The 20,046-nt window shown below is 49.9% G+C and overlaps 1 protein-coding gene across 1 annotated transcript in view; it reads right to left on the bottom strand.

Annotated features, from left to right (window-relative positions):
* The window catches only part of TMEM132D (transmembrane protein 132D), a 528,577-nt gene that overhangs the window by 62,473 nt on the left and 446,058 nt on the right, over window positions 1–20,046 (bottom strand). The window contains exon 8 of the mRNA XM_075996848.1: window positions 19,202–19,345. Coding sequence (XP_075852963.1) covers window positions 19,202–19,345 — 144 coding nt within the window. The remainder of the gene's footprint in view (window positions 1–19,201; window positions 19,346–20,046) is intronic.

Genomic DNA, 20,046 nt, shown 5'->3' with positions numbered 1-20,046 from the left:
TTGCTGATCACCATGACAGATATTATCATAATGACAAAGTCTGAAATATTGCAGGAATTACCGAACCGAGACACAGAGACACTGCATGACCACACGCTGTTGGAAAAATCTCTCTGAGAGACTTGCTCACCTCACGGTTGCCACAAATCTCCAATTTAGGAAAGATGCAGTATCTGTAAAATGCAATAAGATGAGGCACGCCTATATAGGGTCAGTAAGCCCTGGCCCTAACAAAATGAACTCTTCTAAGAAAAACTACTTTTAAGATATTTCGTGCTCCCAGACATACTTCTATTGTACCTAAAATTTATAAAACAGGCCGTTTCCTGACAATATGCTATTTCTCATGTAAGCTTACACAGCCTCTATGTAGCTGGCTCTCTTTGTCCAAAGCCTGACTTTTTCTCACCAAGGATTCCCATCCCGAGGACTCTTCCCCGGAGGAGTGGATGAGCTTTTTTAACCCCTTCGGTTGCTGGCTCTTCATATTGCATCAAACCCATCTTCTTTAGTGATTTATGTTTATGCCGATGTTCAATCCCATCACCTTCTTCTTCCTGCATTCTCAATTTCCTCTCGGGTTCTTTTTGTCTCGATAATATCATTTTTGTAGCTAAGTCATCGGCTGTCACTTTGCATTTTTGAACCGAGGCGTAATGCACGCGATTATATTTAAGAATGTCAGTAATGGCTAATGCATTGATCGGATCTGTAGGATGGAGCTTTGGCTCCTGCCTAATGGACTGCCCCACTCCGCCCCCCGAATGCTCAGCGTTCTTAACAATCTGCATGTGCGGAGGAGGCAAAGAGCATTGGCGATCCTTTTTCAGGGTTTTCAGATGTTCGGTAGAGAGGCAACCATATCTCCAAATCGCCATTTCAAGTCATGGTTCAAGAGAAGAGGGAAATACACATGTGTTTTAATAAAAATCGGACCAGAACAAACCATAGCCTGGTTATATGAATACTCACTCAAAGTAGTAATCAGGCCATCCGAAATAAAGCCGCCCTGCTTTCTCAAGGCAGAGGGAGTGTGTTAGAGTTAAAGGATGCCAGGACTTGACACCAAGAGCCAGGGTCCGATGCCAACTGCTGAATTGTCCATCTGATATCCAGAATGTCACTTCATGTCACATACCTCCATTTCCTTAGCCATCTTACAAATATTTTTAAACGGAAAGGTTACATAAGAAAATTATTCCAAATCGTGTAAAGTGCTGTAAATAAATGAAATCATTGTAACAAGGCAAAGCTATCTTGCCTTTGTACCCAGGCAACTCCCTTAGCTGACAAAATTGATTACTGTTGCAAAGGCAATGCTACTTTGTCCACCTAACTTACTGGAGTTAGTATCCTTAGCTTGTCATGTTCACAGTTCTCTTTTCCTAAAACCCTGTAGGTTTGGTAGAGTTGAATCTCATATAGGGGTTAGGACACAAGGCAATGTATCTTTCATTGTGTCCGCAATACGCCTGCGAACTTTCTAGAACAGTGCCACGCTGAATCGGGAGTGATTCCAACAGAGCCCTGCCTCCTCCCAGACAGTGGATCAGCCACAGTTCCTTTGGCTGGACACTGGACCCATGAAGGAAACTTATGTTCAGGGACCACGTCGTGTGGGACTGGACATCTTCAAATGCAGGTGCAGCCAGTTGTTCACACACCCCCCCAAAAGGCACCTGGAAAGGAAGACTGTCAAAGGGGAGGGCAGATTCTGACTTCCCTCCTCATCTTCGCCGCAAGGTAGCTCCTCAGCGCATGGACGGTAGGCAAAGTCTCCCTCATGGTTGAATTATTATTTCACTCCATATAATTTTACCCCTCCAAGCTTATTTTATGCAAGCCATTGGATTTCCATGACGAATCCACATGCACGGTGACCCCACTGTTTAGAAGACAAAGTGCAATTACTTTGTAGAAGAACAGAGGGATGCGGCCGCCACGGGGCTGCCCTGGGCAGTCTCTAGGACCCCAAACGCTCGCCCCTGCATCTCCGGAAATGTTCCCTCCACCGGGCCAAGGCCACGGAAGAATGTGGACCTCCAGGAGAAGTGAGAACACAAAGAACGGAGTCTGTTTTCTCTCCCCAGAGAGGGTGCTGCGCCTTGTCTCCGGGGACTGGCAGTATCCTGTCCACTTCGCTTGGATGACTCTCTCTACCACACGGCACCGCAGAGAATGCACTTCTTCTAATTAGAGTGAATTAAAATCCATGTTGAGACTTTCTGAGAGAACACGAAACGCCTTCCTGCTGGCAATCAGCCCTGCTGAAGGGCGGCCACGGCGGCAGGTGCTGCTCGCCACAGGTGCGAGGCCCGAGTCCAGCGATGAACTCTTAAGGAAACAGAACTCTTTCCCTGACGCGCGTCCCGGGCGTTGCCCGGTGGCAGCTGTTAAGAGGTAAAGTGCCCGGCACGGAGGTGCGTTTGGCCGGAGAACAAAAACTGCACGTGGGGAGATCTCCCGTGTTGCACTCCGCAAGGGAAATCGCAAAGCCTGCCAGCGAGGCCCTCAACTGTCCCGGGCGAGCTGCTCGGTGAGGCTTTCCTTCTGACGGTGCGTGGTTTGCGAGTTCCTCACCGAGTGCAGCACTTGTAGTCCTGAAACGCACCCGGTTGGCAAAGTTGCGATTGGCGAGCCAAGTAAGATTTAGGAAATGGGGAATTAATTGAGCAAAAGTAAAAATGACATTAAACACTTGGAAGCGAAATCGCAAGTATGAGCATCTCATTCTTACTTGTGGGTTGGATTCTAAAGTCAATGGATTCATTCATTTAAAAAAAAAAAGCACCAGTGTGTATTGGGGGCCTCCTGAGTGCCTAATGAGATGTACCCCTAGACGAGATCCGTTATTCAGTAACACAGACAGACAGCCCTGCTCAGATGGGGCGCATAGCCTACTGAGGGGCAGAGAGACAGCAATGGCTATAATAAATAAGGAAGTTCTGTTGTGCGGGAAAGTGGCAGGTGATGTGGAAAGAACGCATCAGGATGCGGGGACTGAGAGTATCTAAGACGTCCAACAGCACGTGTGATTTTTAAGAAAGGTGAGCAGCACAGGCCTCTTTCAGGTGACGTCTGAGCAAACACGTGAGGAACGGGGGCCAGTCAAAAGTGCTGTTGAAAATCCCTCAAACTGCTTTTGCAAATCACAGCACACACAGGCGTGGTCAACCCCAAACATGGCCGCAAATTCTTGCATGCCAGCGTGTGCATGCATTTGCCACGAGGGGCTTCGCTGGTCCTCCCACCAGGAGGCAAAGCCCACGTCTCCAGTCCTTGACCCCGAGTCGGGCCAGGTGGCCGAGGGAACGTCAGCAGGTGTGACGCCCACCAGCAGAGGCTCGCAAAGGGCATGCGTGTTGGGGCTTTCTCTCTCGCTGCACCGGGGACTCTGGGGCCGCTGAGCGAATGGCCCCAGCTGGGCTTCTAGGTGGCAAAAGATACGCCCCCAAATCACACCACACTGGAGCTGTGTCATCGAGCCCGACGTCAGACGTGTGAATGAGGACATTAGCCGCCCGGGGACGGTAGCCCAAGGGACCTGGGCTGAGCTGGCCCAGGGGACTCAGGGAAGAAGAACTGCCCGTTGGCATGCGGAACTGGGTGTGTGCAAAGCATCGTGGTCCCTGGTGGAGGCTGGGAAAGCCCTTAGCAGAGCTGGAATGGATGCAGAGTGAGCAGGAGGAGAAATCACCCAGTGCATTGCTCCAACAGTGAAAACTGAGAAGTGCTGTGCTTAAGCCACAATTTTGCAGATACGGGGTGGGAAGGGTGGTCTCTCTGGAGCTCCGGAGACGGCTTTTTTTTTTTTTTTTTTTGGTAAGGCAAAGGTGTAAAATGTTCCCAGAACCTCCCCAGTTTGGGAGCCAAGAGTGGGGGGATCCGCTGTCCCGTCTGTGGGAGGGGAATACTTGGGAGCGATTTCCCCCCAGTTGATTAACGTCAGGGATGCAGAGCAACACTGCTGCTGCGCCCTTAATTTCCAACCCACTAAGGCGGGGAGAAAATCCGAGCCGTGCTCGATCTGCTCCTTCCTCTGTGGACAGCAAACAAACCCACGAAGAATCGTGCAAAATCTCATCGGCTTTTTCCCTTTGCTGCGCTCCCCACGCTCGCCTGCCTGACTGTGTCTCTGTGGAACATGCACCTGCGCCGCGGGAAGACCTGGCAGCTTTTATGTTTCGCCGGCTCTAAGATCGGGGGCACCAGGCAGCTCAGAGCCACGGCCACAAGTGACAGCGTTCGGCCCGCTGGACACTGCCACGCAAGCCGGGGTTTCGACCACGCTCTCTGCGCCGGGAACCCAGCACGCACAGCTCGAGGGTGTCCGACTCGTGCACACACTCCGCACTTATTCTCGAATGTTTCTTCTCACTCTGCTCGCGTTTCCGACGATTCGTCCGCTCAGGTGTTTTCCGCAGAGAACTTCCGCCACCCGGCCCCCAGCCGTCCCCTCCAGCCCGTCCTCCTCTGAGGCGCCCTGACTGGCGTCCGGCCCCTGTGCGCGCATTTGCTCTCGCGCCCACCCTCCCGCCCGCTCACGTGGTGCGCGGCGTCTGCAAGCAAGGCGCCTACTGTGCGCCCCGCGGTGCGCTGCGCCTTCGGATCGTGGTGGATGTGAGGACATGAGACAGACAAGGCCTTTGCTTTCGTGGGTCTCACGGGAAAGCTCCAGGCAGCGTCCAGTTCTGTGGGGGAAACTAACGGGAACGGACAAGGAGGGGAGCCTGAGACGGGAGGGGGTTCAGGAAAGGGCTCTTTAAGAATGAGAAGGAGGAGGCCACTTCCAGACCCGCAGGAAGAACATTCCAGACGGGAAATGGGCAGGGCTGAGTCCCTCAAACACTTTCTCTGTCTCCTCTTTTGTCAAGAGTTGGCCGCTGAGAGAAAGAAGGGTTAGGGTTGGGATTGGGGTTGGGGTTAGAGTTAGGATTAGAGTTAGGGTTGGGGTTGGAGTTAGGGGTTCAGATTATGGTTGGGGCTAGGGTTGGGATTAGGGGTTAGGGATTAAGGTTGGGCTTAGAGTTAGGGTTCGGGCAGGAGTTAGATGTTCAGATTATGGTTGGGGTAGGGTTAGAGTTTAGGTTTGGGGTTAACGTTTGGAGTTAGGTTAGCTCTTAGGGTTAGGGTTGGGGCTTAGGGTTGTGTTTAGGTGTTAGCTTTAGGGTTAGAGTGCCCAGAATGTGGCGAGTGAGGCGAACTTGGTTTGAGTTAGGGATGGAGACAGGAACTGAGGACAGATTGTATTGGGCTCTATGGCCCCAGGAGAAGGGTCTAGAAATTTTTTCCTGGTACGATGAGACAGCTTGGAAGGTTTCAGCAGAGGTGGGACATGATTTGATGGGGACTATGGCACCTGAAGAGCAGGTACGGAAATCAATTAGGAGGAGGTGGCAGTTACCCAGGTAAACGAGGTGGTTTTGGACTGAGAGCAAACAGGAACCGATTAAAAAGCAAAAAAAAAAAAAAAAAGAAAAAAAGAAAAAAGAAAGAAACATTCCTGCAGGTGGCTGTCCCTCAGTTCACAGGGCGGGGACATGCTCTCAGTTCACCAGAGATCCAACTGCTCCTGCTGTCTTGAACGAAGGCGTGTGTCCATGGTCCTGAATTGTTGAGTTCATGCTGCATTTTTTGTTTCTGTTTTTCCAGTAGCGGCAAAATTGTCTGCGACCATGTTTTTATCGCAAGTGAGGAAGCAGCAGCAGCAGCAGCAGCAGGCTGGGAGGACAGCGTGTTCCTCACGCTCGCCGCCCCCCAGGCTCCCCGCCACGTCCCCCACCTGCTCCTGCTACCACTGAGTCTGCGGTTCCGGGCAGGACCGCCCCGAACTAGGCCAGGCGACGGCGGGTGTTCGCCAGCAAGGAGGCAGGCGGAGGGACTCGGGGAGTCTCTCCTCACCCCACGCTCCTCACGGCCAGAATGCTTTATCTGGTATTAATTACCAATATCAAACCCAGAAACTGGCTGCCTTTCAAGGGGGCCTGTGTGCGCATTTAAATAGAGGACGGAGCGGTTCACAGCTGCTCTGGGCCGTGGGGTATCCTTTGTGCCGGCTGCCTGCAAACAAAGACAGAAGCACCTACTTCCGGGATTGGCTGAGTTTTGGGGCGTCCAGCTGATCTTGACGTCATGTGTGACTCCTGGGAGCATTTGGTGACATTCCCATAGCCTGCAGGGCCAGCCCAGCAGGGCTGGGGGGTGGATTTGGGATGGAGCAGGCAGCGCACATGGATTTAGTCTCTCCGTGGCCAAAGTTCACACGGCCACAAGCACAATCCGCTTTAAGAAGCTACAGCTTGTGATGTGATGCCCGAGGCTCTTCTGTTTATTTAATGTTCCTGTCTTTCCAGCTCCCTGTCGTTCAGAGGCAGTTCATCTAGCAGAGGTGCTGAGCTCTGGGCACGCTTTCTCTTTCCTAGACAGTCACCCTTGGCTGTTTCATCAGGCAAGCGACGAGCTCGATTTAAAAGAAAAGGGCGAATGTCCGGGGAGAAGGCGGCCGGTGGGAGCTTCCGCCTCAGGCTCTGGGCTTGAGATCCACAGCCCCGGCCGACCCAGGGCTGAGCCCTGCACAGGAAGAGACGGAACTAATTTGCTAAACAAACCAAACCGAACCCGGGTGGAAATTATTTCTCTGAATCTCAAGTCGGAAACCAATTACCGAGAGCTGAGTCGAACCTGGGCTGAACCTATTTATTTTCTAAAATTACAGAATATTCTCTGAATTAAACTTGAAGCCCAAAACCAGAGGTTAGAATTCCCAGTTTCTACCTGCGGGGAGAGAAGACCCGGGGGCCCATTCTGACTCCCTGCCTCACAGCGTGGACTGGAGGATGTCTGGGCCATCCGGGGCATGAAGGACCGTGTACGGGTGGAAAAGCATTTCTTCTCACAGAAATGGAGATTTCTGTCACCTGTCACCACCAAGATTAAATGTGCAGTACAGGAAAGAGAACCGCATGTTCAATTCAAAAGAACTTTTGAAAACAACAAAACAAAACAAATACAAACTGGTGAAAACAAGTCAACACACGTTCCATTCCTGATTAATTTGTCCACCGAGAAAGGGAATGATTTTCCCAGTTGTTTCCAAAGTCATCAACCATAGCTAATTTAGTGTGTCCAATATTCTTAATGGGCTCCTCCAAAGTTGGTTGATCTAAGTTTTCTTCAGAAAATGCTCAAAGTTTTTCTCTGTATCTCTACCTACCATTCATCTATGTACCTGTCTCTCCATCCATCCACCCATCCAACCACCGTCTATGCACCTTACTGCTGAACTTAAGCAACTTTGCTCTGAAGTTTAGCATATCTGACACCAGCCAGAGGCCCTGGAAATGCTCTTGTCTTGATGAAGTTATTTCGCTCTGACATCACCCCGGAAAACCTCTAAATTGAGTTGCCAAAATCACATGTCCTCAGACCTGCTGGAGGGTGGCTCTGAAGAATCTGGATTCACTGATTGGATGATGAAGGCCACAGCTGAGAGCAACAGGTTCCTGGTGCACCTGCTCTACCTTCTGGGCACGTGGGTAGCTGGGACTACCCACTTTCCGGAGCACTCGCAGTTCCATCAGGTTACAACAGAACTGACGCTGCCCACCCTTCGCTGGTCAACAAAAGAATAGGCTGGCAAGGCCGGGCATGGTGGCTCATGCCTGTAATCCTAGCACTCTGGGAGGCTGAGGCAGGAGGATCACTCAAGGTCAGGAGTTCGAAACCAGCCGTAGCAAGAGCGAGACCCTGTCTCTACTAAAAAAAAAAAAAAAAAAAATAGAAAGAAATTAATTGGCCAACTAATATATATATAGAAAAAATTAGCCAGGTATGGTGGCACATGCCTGTAGTCCCAGCTACTTGGGAGGCTGAGGCAGGAGGATCGCTTTAGCCCAGGAGTTTGAGGTTGCTGTGAGCTAGGCTGACGCCATGGCACTCTAGGTTGGGCAACAGGGTGAGACTCTGTCTTGGAAAAAAAAAACAAAAGAGTAGGCTGGCAAGATAAGAGAGGGTACTGACCAGGAAGGGAGAAGTCCTGAAGAGGACTATGGCGGACCTTCAGTTCCCCAAGAGAGAGGGGAGAAAGTCCCTGAGAGGTGACTTCCCGTGAAGCCATTGGAAAGACGCCCAAAAGATTCATTCACACATAGTCTCAAAAGAACACCCTCAGAGTCAGGGTAGGTGACTGTCTCTAATGTGAAGTTTTGGGAGCCCAGACTAATATAAGCACCTGATGCTGCTTGGAGATGATGGCCGTGAGAGTGAAGAGATGGTTTTGATGCAAGGACGCTCTTTCAAGCTTCCAGTCACTGAGAAGTAAGGCAGGTGGCTCGTGCTCAGACCTCAGAATTAGAGCCAAGAGGAGAGATGATTTGGGCAGCGGCGGGAGAGGTCTGTGCTTGCTGGAGACCATCGCCTCGTGAGGAAAGAGGGATGCGCAGAATCTCGATCCACACACGGGGCTGTTGCCATTGGAGCTGGAGCGAAATCCACCTTGTCACAGAGGTGGGTGACGGTCCTTCTAGGTGAAGGCCGTGCACTCCCATGGGAAGTCCCAGGAGGAGAAGGCATCTGACTCGCACCTGCTCATCTCTGGTCTTCACCAGCCCTTGAACCTGACGCTTGGCTGGGCCTCGAATGGTTCCTGCTGCCCTGACCTGTGTCTAGACTTGGTGGAGAAGTCTAGAATGGACCCAGGGGCCCTGCATCCTGGTTGATTTGTCATGAGAAATATGGCTTAGGAATATTTCCTAATGAAGGGATTCAGGAACATTCAGACACTCCTTATTGACTGTAGCTGTTACCTCCAAAGTGAGGAGTTTCGCATCTCTAGTTCCACTTGGAAGGGCCTTAAGCTGGGTTTGAATTTTGGTCACAAATGCTCATTATATACCTCCTGGTACTTTTTTGTCCTCTCTCTTCTTAGATCAAGTACTTTCCCCTTAGGGGAAAAATGGCAGAAGCTTCTGTAACTGACCCTAAAATGAAAATTAAGACTCTGTGGCAGGTTCCTATCAAAAAGAAACTTTAAGACCTCGAACAAAAGACTGATAATGAAAAAAAATACTCCTTTTGAATAAGTACAATCTCAAATTTAGGGTTGCACACATACATTTTTGCCATTTTTTCTCCCATTAATTTTAACTCTCTCGTATCAGAGTACAGGGCCATGCTGCTGGCTGGGTACTAATTATCTACCACTATCTCCATTAGTGAGATTTTGTGATGGTACATGGGGTTTTCACAGTGGGTATGTGATACGCTCAGATACATCTTAAAGGGGATGTGTGAGGTGGTAGCTGCCTGCCTTATTTTAGCACCCAGGGAGGTTTGACTCCTAAATCGTGATGCAAAACACTGCCATTCTAATGCTGGGCCTCAAACACAGACACGACAGCTTTGTGCCAATTGCATGCATTCTGTACATGCATTCTGTGCAGAGTTTAACTGCCTGCATGTTTAGTTAGAGGTTTTCAAGTGACTTATGGCATATAACTCATGCTTTAATCCACCTGCTGTAGATATGTTTTCTTCTTCATATAGAAATGTGTTTTTGTAGTCACAGAACTAAATGTCTGATACATAATTTCCATCACAGAAATGGAGAAGAATTAGCAAGGCTCACCCTGGTAGGCACACTAGGAACCTAAAGGTATATGCCTGCAATTTGGGCTGCTGCCACTAGGGGGTGCTTGTTAAGAAACCCTTGGGCTATAGTGAGTATCTTGCTCCATGTGCCTCAGAGTCCATGTGCCTCAGAGCAATTAGCAAATAACACATCTAAAATCCAATTTTACAAAAGCAGTCCATTAAACACAAAGGACGTGTGTTAACGAAGTCAATTTAACTGGAAATACTGCAGAAAGGAAGTGAAGGCATTGACACTTTATACTTCACTGGAAGTTTATCAATTTTTAATACAAAGCCGGGTCTATTTTGTTATTCATTCATTTGGATAATGATTATTTATTAAGCAACTGCTATGCACCAGCCTCCTGTTAAGTCCAGGAATGCAGAAATAAGACATGTCCCCAGTCATGCATCCCTCCTAACCTGTCACATGTGTCCACATGTGAAAAAATGAGGACTGCAATGTGCTAAGTGCAGTAAAATCACATTAAAAAATAAGATTTAAAGTCTAAAGGTAAAATTCAGCTATCGTGAAAATTACTCTTGCAAATCTCTAAAACTGAAGCTCTTTCAACCAGATCTATTGTTTGGCCTCCAAAGCCTGATTTTTGTCATTTTGATCTTTAGGGTTTGGGAAATTAACTTTTTAAAATTTCCAATGCTTACTTTAATTACCAACCTGGTGTCTGTTAAAGGAACCCTTGGCCCATGGCTGCTGCTTCTTATTTAAGCCACCAAAGAATTCTAATTTGCTGACCCATTTTTTTTTCTCTCCAGGTGCAAAACAGAAAATACGGAGAAGCAAGTAGAGCTGGATCCCTTTATCCTAAACTTATTCCTGTTTTCCTGCCTTTGTGGCCAGGGCATTATCTCTTACAGCCTTTCTCCTCCTGTGCTTACCTTTTCCTGAACTGGACTAACAGGGCCATTTTACTATGATTCTAAACATTATCCATCAAGTCAGGTCTTGACGCTCTATATTTCTTCCTGGGTCTGGAGGGAGTTCCATCTACTGTCCATGGAATATTTTTACTTTTTTACATGAAGGTTTAGAGAAAATCCACCATAGAGTAAGTACACATGCATCTTCTTATCCAAAGGAGGGGAATGTTATTCTGAGCTGTGTATATATTTTTTTCCTACAGAAGAGCCCTCCCATTCCCCGATAATTGGGATCCTTTGTGTGACAACCAAGGGAGACGGCCCTCTTCATTCTCATCTGCTGTGATTATTTCTTTCAACAAACATTGATAGGAAGCTCGGTAGGCGGCAGGTGGTGTTCCAGGCACTGGGAATCAGTGATGATGGAAACCAAAACAGGGTCCTAGCCCTCGTAGAGGCAGACAGTGGCTTTGGGGATAAGCTCCATGAAGACACACACAGCAGAGAAGGGAGACGGGACATGCAGAGGTGGGATACTCCTGCTGAGACGGGGAAGATTTGGGGCAAGCCGTGAAGGAAGTCAGGGAGCGAGCCGTGTGTGCACCCAGCAGGCGGGAGACCACAGGCGGCCTGAGGTCCGGACACCAGGAGTCGCCCAGAAGGCCGGTGTGGCTGGAAGGAGAGTTGCAGGAATGAGCTCAGGGCGGCAGGGACTCGGGAGGAGGGTGGGGTGGGGGTGCTGCATGGGCCTTAGAGGCAATTGCAAGCAATTTAGCTTTCACTCTGGGGTAGACGGGGAGGCCGTGGGAGGATTCTGAGTGGAGAAGTGATGCGACGTGACCCATATTTTAAAAGGATCGCTTTGACTCCTGGGTGGAGAACAGGTTTGGGGGTGGGAGACAAGATCGAAAGCAACAGCACCGGGGAGAAGCTCATGGAAAATTCATTTTACCTTCTAACCTTGACCCACTTATCGGGTTCTAAATAATTAAGCCTGGGGAGGATGTGTGTAGGTATTCCTGAAATTAAGAATATGGCTAAAGGCATACTCCTACTGATAAGTGAATTGACACGAGGGTGAAGCGACTCTAATAGATTAATTTTCCGACACGATGCAGACTCGAAATTTGTTGTAAGAATCACATGCATTCTACAATGGAAGAAACTGAGGAATGAAAGGTTTAAATAGCTTGCCCTGGGTCTTTATTGTTTGTAGATATCAGAGCCAGGATTTAAATCCATGCAATTTGACTCGAGAGCTTGCATGCTTGAACAGCATGTCATACCCTTTTTGCAGGCATCCATAGTCCAGCAGGTGCTACACGGGCTGCACCTTCAGATGGGCATGCGCTTCCCAGTTTGCCGCAATCTCCACCTCTCCCTATCGTCCTCATGCGTTCAAATTATCTCCCGGCTCCTGTATCCTCCTGGGCTGCGATCTCTGGTCTAATTGTTCTCTAATATACTTTATGTAAATTCTACATGGGTAGGAGTGTTGTGCGGAGGTTTTGTGGTTTCTTTCTAGGTCTAAGATGACAAAGAGGTTTCATCTCTTATGCCCATGATTGACAGTATAGAGAAGGATGGTTGGACCAATGCCTGGGCATGACGGAATGATGCGCTGTATTTGACCGGTGATGTCTGCCGTGGGTATGGTGCCAGGAGGGGTATCTTGTGTGTGATGTTTTTGCTGATGCTGCTCTAGTCTAACCCAGGTTATAGAGCAAGGTTGGCCCACCTCTGACCCATTTGACCCAATTTTTCCAGGTTTCCCCATTTCCCCAGGAGGCATACTCTCTCTGCTTGTTCTGATTTTGCCTATCAAAGAGAAAAATTATCTAAGATGTTCATTATGAAATTTTTTTTTCCTGGGAATTTATACATACAATTTCACCTAGAAATATATTCACTTTAACAAAGGATAGCAGGGAGAGGTTAAGGCTTAACCTGGTGGTATGAAGTCTTGTTGGAATGGTTGCAAGCATGGTGGAGGAGTTATTTTTGGCTGGGGCAGTAGGGTTTCAGTGTTTCACAGAAATAATCACTCATGGAGAAGAGGCAATGCATTAGAGTGTGAGCAAGCACTGGCAAGTTGTGTCCATGAAGGACTGGATAGTAAGAATTTTCAGTCCATATGATTTCTTTGGCCTTTCAAGATGGTGAAATAATGGTGAAATAACATTTAAAATAATGATTTTTTTCAAAACTGGTGCTACCTACTCCTCGAGAAACCCAGGTGACCGTGCCTAAACATAGATTTATCTGCCAGAACCGTTTTCCATTCCGAGCTGAGTCATCAAATCAGTCTGAAGGCCATATGATTTCTATCACAGCCACTCAACTCTGTGGTGGCCATGCAAAAAGCAGGCCATTGATTGACAATATATAAATGAATGGTGTGGCTGTACTCCAATGAAACTGTATTTATGGATATTAAACTTTGAATTTTATATAAATTTTATGTGTCAGCTCTGTCATTGTAGCACAAAAGTAGCCATAGACAATACAAAATATATACACGTGCCCAATTTGGTCCCCAGCAGGCATGGTTTGCCAACCCTGTCCCTGGAAGATGAGTAGTGGAGGAGACAGAAAAGGCTTGGATATGGGAACCGTGTATATGGGTCTCTGATGATGTGTCGCCTCTCTGTGCTCCAATCCCCTTATCTGAAAAACAGGGATAAAAGTAAAACCTATTTCAACAGAACAGAATAGAAAGCCTAGAAATGAACCCACACTTGTACAGTCACTTGATTTATGAAAAAAGGTGCCAAGAATATACAACGGGAAAAAATAGTTTCTTCAATAAATGATGTTGGGAAAACGAGATATCCACATTCGGAAAAATGAAAGTGGACCCTTTCCTCACACCGTATACAAAAATCAACCAAAATGGATTGAATGCTTAAACGTTAAACTAGAAACTGTAAAACTACTAGAAGAAAACATAGGGGAAACACTACATGACACTGGTCTGGGCAATGGTTTTTTGGATATGATGCCCAAAGCAAAAATGGACAAATAGGATTGAATCAAATTAAAAAGCAAAGGAAACAGCAGTATGAAGAGACAACCTACAGATCAGGAGAAAATATCTGCAAGCCATTCATTTTATAAAGGGTTAATATCTGAAATATATAAGGAACTCAAACAACTCAATAGCAAGGAGGGGAAAAAAAGCAATTATAAAATGGGCAAGGGACCAGAGTAGATGTTTCTCAAAAGAAGACCTACACATGGTCAACAGATATATTTTTAGAAATGCTGAATATCGGTAATCATTAGGAAAATGTTAATTAAAACCGCAATGAGAGATCACCGCACACCTGTTCGAATGGCTACTGTCAAAAAGATGAAAGATAAATGTCAGTGAGGATGTGGAGAAAGGGAACCCTCGTACACTGTGGGTGGGAATGCAAATTAGCACAGCACCATGGAAAACTCTATGAGACTAAACTCACAAAACTGAAATAGAATCACCATATGACACAGCAATTGCACTTCTGGGTATTTACCCAAAAGACTTGAAATCGGCATATCTAAGAGATACCTGCACTCCCAAGTTCACTGCCGCACTATTCACAGTAGCCAAGATATGGAATCAACCTAAGTAGCCATTGGCAGATGGCTGGTGGGTAAAGAAAACGTGGTGCATGTACACCATGGAACGTTATTCAGCCTTAAAAAAACAGAAGGAAATTCTGCCATCTGCAACAACATGGATGGAATTGCAGAATGTCATGTTAAGAGAAATAGGCCAGGCACAGAAAGACAAATGCCACATGTTCTCACTTGTATGTGGAATGAAAACCTATTGCTGTCGTCGTAGAGTCGGAGAGTGGAATTGTGGTTACAGAGGCTGGCGCGGGGAGGGCGGGAGAATGGCGGACACAGGGTACAGAGCCTCAGGTAGACGGGAGGAATAAGCTTTCAGATTTTTTTTTTTTTGAGATCTATTGCACAGTGTGTTGAATATAGTTAACAATAGTATTAATATATCACACACACATTTCAAAAGTGCTAACAGAGTAAATTTCAAGTCTTCATTATAAAAATGATAAATAATTGAGGTGAAAAATATGTTAATCAGCTTGATTTAATTATTCCACGTTGCATTCATAAATCATAACATCACATTCTATCCCACAAATATAAACCATTATACATTGTCAATGTATAATGAAATAAAGTAAGAAAAAAAGAAAATAAGTGTATTATGCTATAAATGATAAAAAAAAATTTACCTATTCCATAAGGTTGTTGCAAGGACTAAAGTGGCAAATGCTTGCCTGCTATGAAGTCAGCATCCAATAACTATTAAATCATTGCTATTCCTACTCTTATCATTGCTATAACCCTCCTACCTGCCTTTAATCTGCACCAGGGGTCTGATGACCCACAAGCAATTCAAAATCATACGTCAGATTTTAGACACAGACTGATAAGGAAGAAGAGGAAAGCTACAAGATGGGCCTATGTATGTACGGGAAACAGAAATCTTATTTCTTATCAGCTAAAACATTCACTTCCAATCAAGCAAGAGAAACATTCCAACCTCAGGAAGGCAACTCCAGGAGAGGAACACCACTATTTGCTGTCCAAATAAGATGCTATGATTAAAAACATAATAATAATGCCAGACGTACGTGCAACGTTTATGTGACACAGCCCAGCTTGATCGCTCAACTTCATTGTCCCCTAACTCTCCCCGCCACGAGTCCCTCCTGGGTGTCCACCGGGTGATGACGACAAACACGGCCAGCCCCCGTATCTAGAGCGGCTGCCATCGATCGCCCCACTCTGCATCCACAACTTCCACCCCAGTGTTGGAGATTTACTTTCAAAATGAGCCCCCTTTGCCTGCACGAGGCGTTGCAGAGGGTGACAACTGCAGGAAGTCTGACCCGTCCCCCCTGCCGAATGAAACACCGGAGAGAAACCAGCTCCCCGATAATGAGTGAGGCTCTTGCATTAGTGCGCCGCAGCGCCGAGCTCACGCCCGGAGACCGCTGTCTCGGACGTGGTCGGCCTGCTTCCCCAGCGCTCTTCCCTGCAGCCGACACAAGAAAAGCCTTCAAAGCAGGCAGCGGGGATCAGTGAGCAGGAAAAACCCCTGCCACCTCTCCGTTCCTTAGCCGGATATTCGAAGCCGTTTGGCTCCACTCTTGGGGTGGGGACAAGGAGAGCCGGTCGGGAGGCAGGAGTACAGGCTCTGCAGCCGGGGAAGGAAGGAGCGACTAATTAGGCATCCGCCGCCCGGGGTGTCTCTGTGGCCGTCCGGGTGATTGGAGGGCCGGCTGCACTGCTGAAAGAGAGCTGCCCAGTGTGGCGGGAACCCCCGCTGCACCCCTCCTGCTCGGGAACAAGGCTGCCGTGAAGAAAGAGCAGGCCACCCGACATCAGGCCCCAACACCAAAGCGCTCCGCCAGGGAGGCTGGCAACAGCTGCAGAAGAGCTCCCTAGCCTTTGCAGTCTTCTCTTCCTCCCAGCTGTTCCCCCGGCTTGTTAAGCGCCGCACTCCCAGCCCCGAAATCACACTCCTCCCCGCCAGGGCGGTTTGCTGCCCTCACAGAAAGGAAACCTCTGCTTTGATCCGCCTTCAGAGACGGTGTCAAACTCTGTCGCACCCCATCTCCAACTGGCACGTCCCTGGCAGAGCCGCAGGGGTGGCCCGTGATGCCGCTGGAACGTCACCAGATAAAAACAAGTCCACCGCAGCTCAGCCCTAACGAGGTAGGCGCCAGATCTTCCTTTGATTACCGGTGGATATTTCCAAGACATTAGGTAGATACGGGCTTATTCGGGACCTGTTAATGAACCCCCGAGGCCAAATCAGGCTTCTTCCCAGCGTGTGAAGTGCGTGTGGCTTTAGCACGGGCCAGCCGCCGCACCATGCGGCTTTGTGGGTTCCTAAAGGGTCCCCAGTCCCCAAAGCTCTCCCACTCTTCAGTGGCTGCAGGGGACGTGCGTGCTTTTTTGCTCCGGAGAGTGCGTGGCCCTATTCTGGGGTAACCCGATACACAGATCAGACTCGGGGATCCCCCTCCCCAGATTCCTCACTGAGTTCATGTGATGTAGGTTTTGGGGCAACCAGTGACGCTGGGTCCCTGGGCTGTGGCGATTCGGCTCAAGAATAAGGAGGGGACCTCACCGGGCCCCCTAGGAACACATTCCAGAATGCACACAGGAGCGTCGTAGCAAGCTGACACCTTTTTTCTACCGGACTTGAGCCAGTTGCGAGGGGCCACCCGGCTGGCACAGGAGCAAGCTCTGTGAGAAGGCAACGGAGAACCAGCGTAAGCAGGAGGGGAGAGAGGGAGGGAGACAGAGAGAATGTTCCGGCGATATGTTTTGCGGCTCTAAATAAAAAATGCTAGCCCCAACTCTGGACTTCTCCATCATGCAAGACAATTTTTATTTTTATTTTTTTTACCGGAGTTGGTGTGGGTGGGACTTTCTGTTAACTCCAATCCCTGTGACTCGCAAGGGACCTTACTGCTAACATCTGAAGGGCTGCCAGGGAGGATCTGTTGCCCTAAAATAAACAAGCGCCCCGGGGAGGCACAAGATAAGGGGCCTTGATGTGATCTGCGGCTCAGGGTGAACGAGCTCCCCTGCGGGTTTCCTGGGCAGGGAGGAGGCCACACAGCGAGCTCTTGGGCCTCTGGCTGGGGAAAAGAAGGGAAAGTGGATACAAGTAAACAAGACTGGGAGCGGATTGCTCAAGGTCAGGAGTTCTTGACCAGCATGAGCAAGAGCAAAAGCAAGAGCGAGACCCCGTCTCTACTGAAAAAAATAGAAAGAAATTATCTGGACAACTTAAAATATATAGAAAAAATGAGCCGGGCATGGTGGCACATGCCTGTAGTCCCAGCTACTCGGGAGGCTGAGGCAGCAGGATCACTTGAGCCCAGGAGTCTCAGGTTGCTGTGAGCTAGGCTGACGCCAGGGCACTCTAGCCGGGGCAACAGAGTGATACTCTGTCTCAAAAACAAACAAAGTCCAAGACTGGAGGCTTCCCGAGTGCACCTGCCCGGCTCCAAGCCTGGTTTCCAGGGGCCGGTGCAGGTGACACTTTCTGCGAGGATCCCTCGGCGGCTTTCCTTCTCTGGGGCCTCCAAATGACAGCAGAACGTCACACGCGCCAGGTGGCTCTTTTGCGCGCACCTGTGCCGTGCAGGGCGGCGCCGGGACACCTGCGCAGGCCGCGGGGCTGGTTAAGTCGTGCGCCAGGCTGCGCGGCCTGGCGGCTGACGGGAAACTAAGCGCGGTGAGGTTTGCCAGCTTCCTTTGCGTCCGCTGTGGGTCTGAGGGTGGGGCCACGAGTCACCGGCACAGCCAACGGGGAGACGCCTCTTTCCCAGGGGTTCCTGCAAAGTCTTCAGGACTGCATCTTGCGGGCTCTGATTGGACCCTGCGTCCATCCCCGAGGCAATGGCACGTCCAGAATGATGCAGGGCTCTGATTGGCCACCCGGAGTCACATGGCCACTCCTGCACCTGGTGCTGTGACCACATGCATCAGAAACATTTCCTCCGACCCCGTTTCCTGGCAACGCGTCTGCCTGCAATGTCCCTTCCTGCCTTGCCCTTCTGCGGGCTGCACGCCTGCGCACCTGCAGGTGCTACCTCCCTGGGGAACCTTAAGCCATTTAGTCGTGTCTTCTCTTGTGTTTCCTGTCCATTACTGCATCGCTCCTTCGATCAACAAACATCAGTTGGGCAACTACTGTGTGCCTCGTGCTAAGTTTAGCCCAAAGCTGCCTCCTGACATTCTTTTTTAAAGCGTGGCCTAAAGGGTTCTCTGCGCACAGTGAGTTGTCACCTAACTGGACGTGCAGACAGGCCGTGACCTGCTCTTGTACCCATCACAGACGGCCAACTGCACCCATGTGGCAATGGCCAAGCTGCAGCCAAATCCGGCTGCTTCTGTCCCTCACTTCTGTGTCCTGCCCGTCACTTTCCCCCTCTGCCCATGAGTGCCGTCCAGCCACGCGGCAGCCCTGGAGGCTCTGAACCCATCCTGGTCCTGGGGGGGGGGGGCACCCAGTTCTCAAACCGCTCTGTGCGCAGTTACACTCCGTTAAATTGAATTTGTCTGAGGTTTTTCTTTTAACACTAGCGTTGTAAGTAATAGGGACACAGCAGTGAACAGGCGAGTCACAACAGCACTGCCACCGGGGAGCTTATACGCAGTGGGGACGTCAGACCCACCGTGGATATAATAAATACATAAAATATATGTAGTATATGAGGGAACAAATAAACATATGTGATATGTATGATATGTGTACACACAGGAGAACAAGAATTCAGCAGGGATGTGGGTGTGAAGATTTCCCCAACGCTGCCCAGGACAGGCTCTGTGAGCAGTGAGGGAGGGGCCGGCCGCACAGGTGCGAGGAAGAGCTCAGGTGAGCAGGGGAGGGAGGTCACCGTCCTGTTAGAGGACCGGCAGAGGCCCCGGTGTGGCTGGAACCCAGGGCGCGAGAGGGCGCAGGGTCAAGAGGAGACCTCACAGACCGGCATCAGCACCGTGCAGAGCGGTTGTCACTGTGCTCCAGTTTCGTGCCGGGGACAATCTCCAGAGTCGAGTGGCGGGACAAGGTCCCCGCCGGCCAGTGGCCGTCAGAGCCGACAGGGGACACACGCGAGCTCTGCAGGGCGGGGGCGGGGAGGAGTCAACTTGCCTTGATCACGTCTTCGTCGGACGATCTGCACTCCGGGGGCTCCAGCAGCTCGGCCACCGAGCCGTCCTCCTCCACGGAGACCACCTTCACCGGGACGGCCACCGTCTTCCCCGTGAGGATGGCCGTGTTCAGGATCTCCGCCTCCTGGAAGAGAAAACGCGGCCGGCCGTCACACCCCTGCAGAGACGCCCAGCCCTGGGAACGTGCGGCGCCCCCTCCCCTCAGCCGCCCTGCAAACAGCACCTGCTTGTCCCGTCGGGCTCAGGAAAGCCGGGGCCGCGGCACCTGCCACGAGTGGCCGCGGCGGCCCAGAGACAATTGCCTGTCCTCGCCCGGCTTCTGCAGGGACGCTATGAGGGAGGGATGGACTAGGAAGTGAACAAATGCGATAGGGTTATGGCATTGGGCAAACACGTGTCAAGCACCCTTCCACGCGCTTTACAAACACCGACCCGTGCGTCCCTCCTCAGGGCATCCTGACAGCACGGGCATTGTTCTTCTTCCCACTTTATGGACGGCACAGAGAGGTTTTGCAACTTTGCCAGCGTCACACAGCTGGGAAGTGAGAAGGCGGGACTCCAGTAGACCTAAACTTGTGTGCTAACGTAACGATGCCAACGTAATACGCAGCCAGCGGTTGGCCAGAGGGGGAAGGGATGGGGAAAGGCGCTTAGGTGAGCACGCTGCCACCTGGCGTCACCGCGTGCTCGGGAGACACGCAGAGGCTGTGGGACAGGCCTCGCCCCCTGTGCTCTGTCGCTGTCACTGCCTGCCACCTCCTTCCATCTCCCAGGCTCTTCCTGGGTCCTGGCCTCTGGACGTGTTTGCAGTGCTATCACGGGTCC

Source organism: Microcebus murinus, chromosome 22 (assembly GCF_040939455.1).
Source record: "Microcebus murinus isolate Inina chromosome 22, M.murinus_Inina_mat1.0, whole genome shotgun sequence".
Classification (NCBI taxonomy): domain Eukaryota; kingdom Metazoa; phylum Chordata; class Mammalia; order Primates; family Cheirogaleidae; genus Microcebus; species Microcebus murinus.
This window is presented reverse-complemented; position numbering and strand designations above follow the sequence as displayed.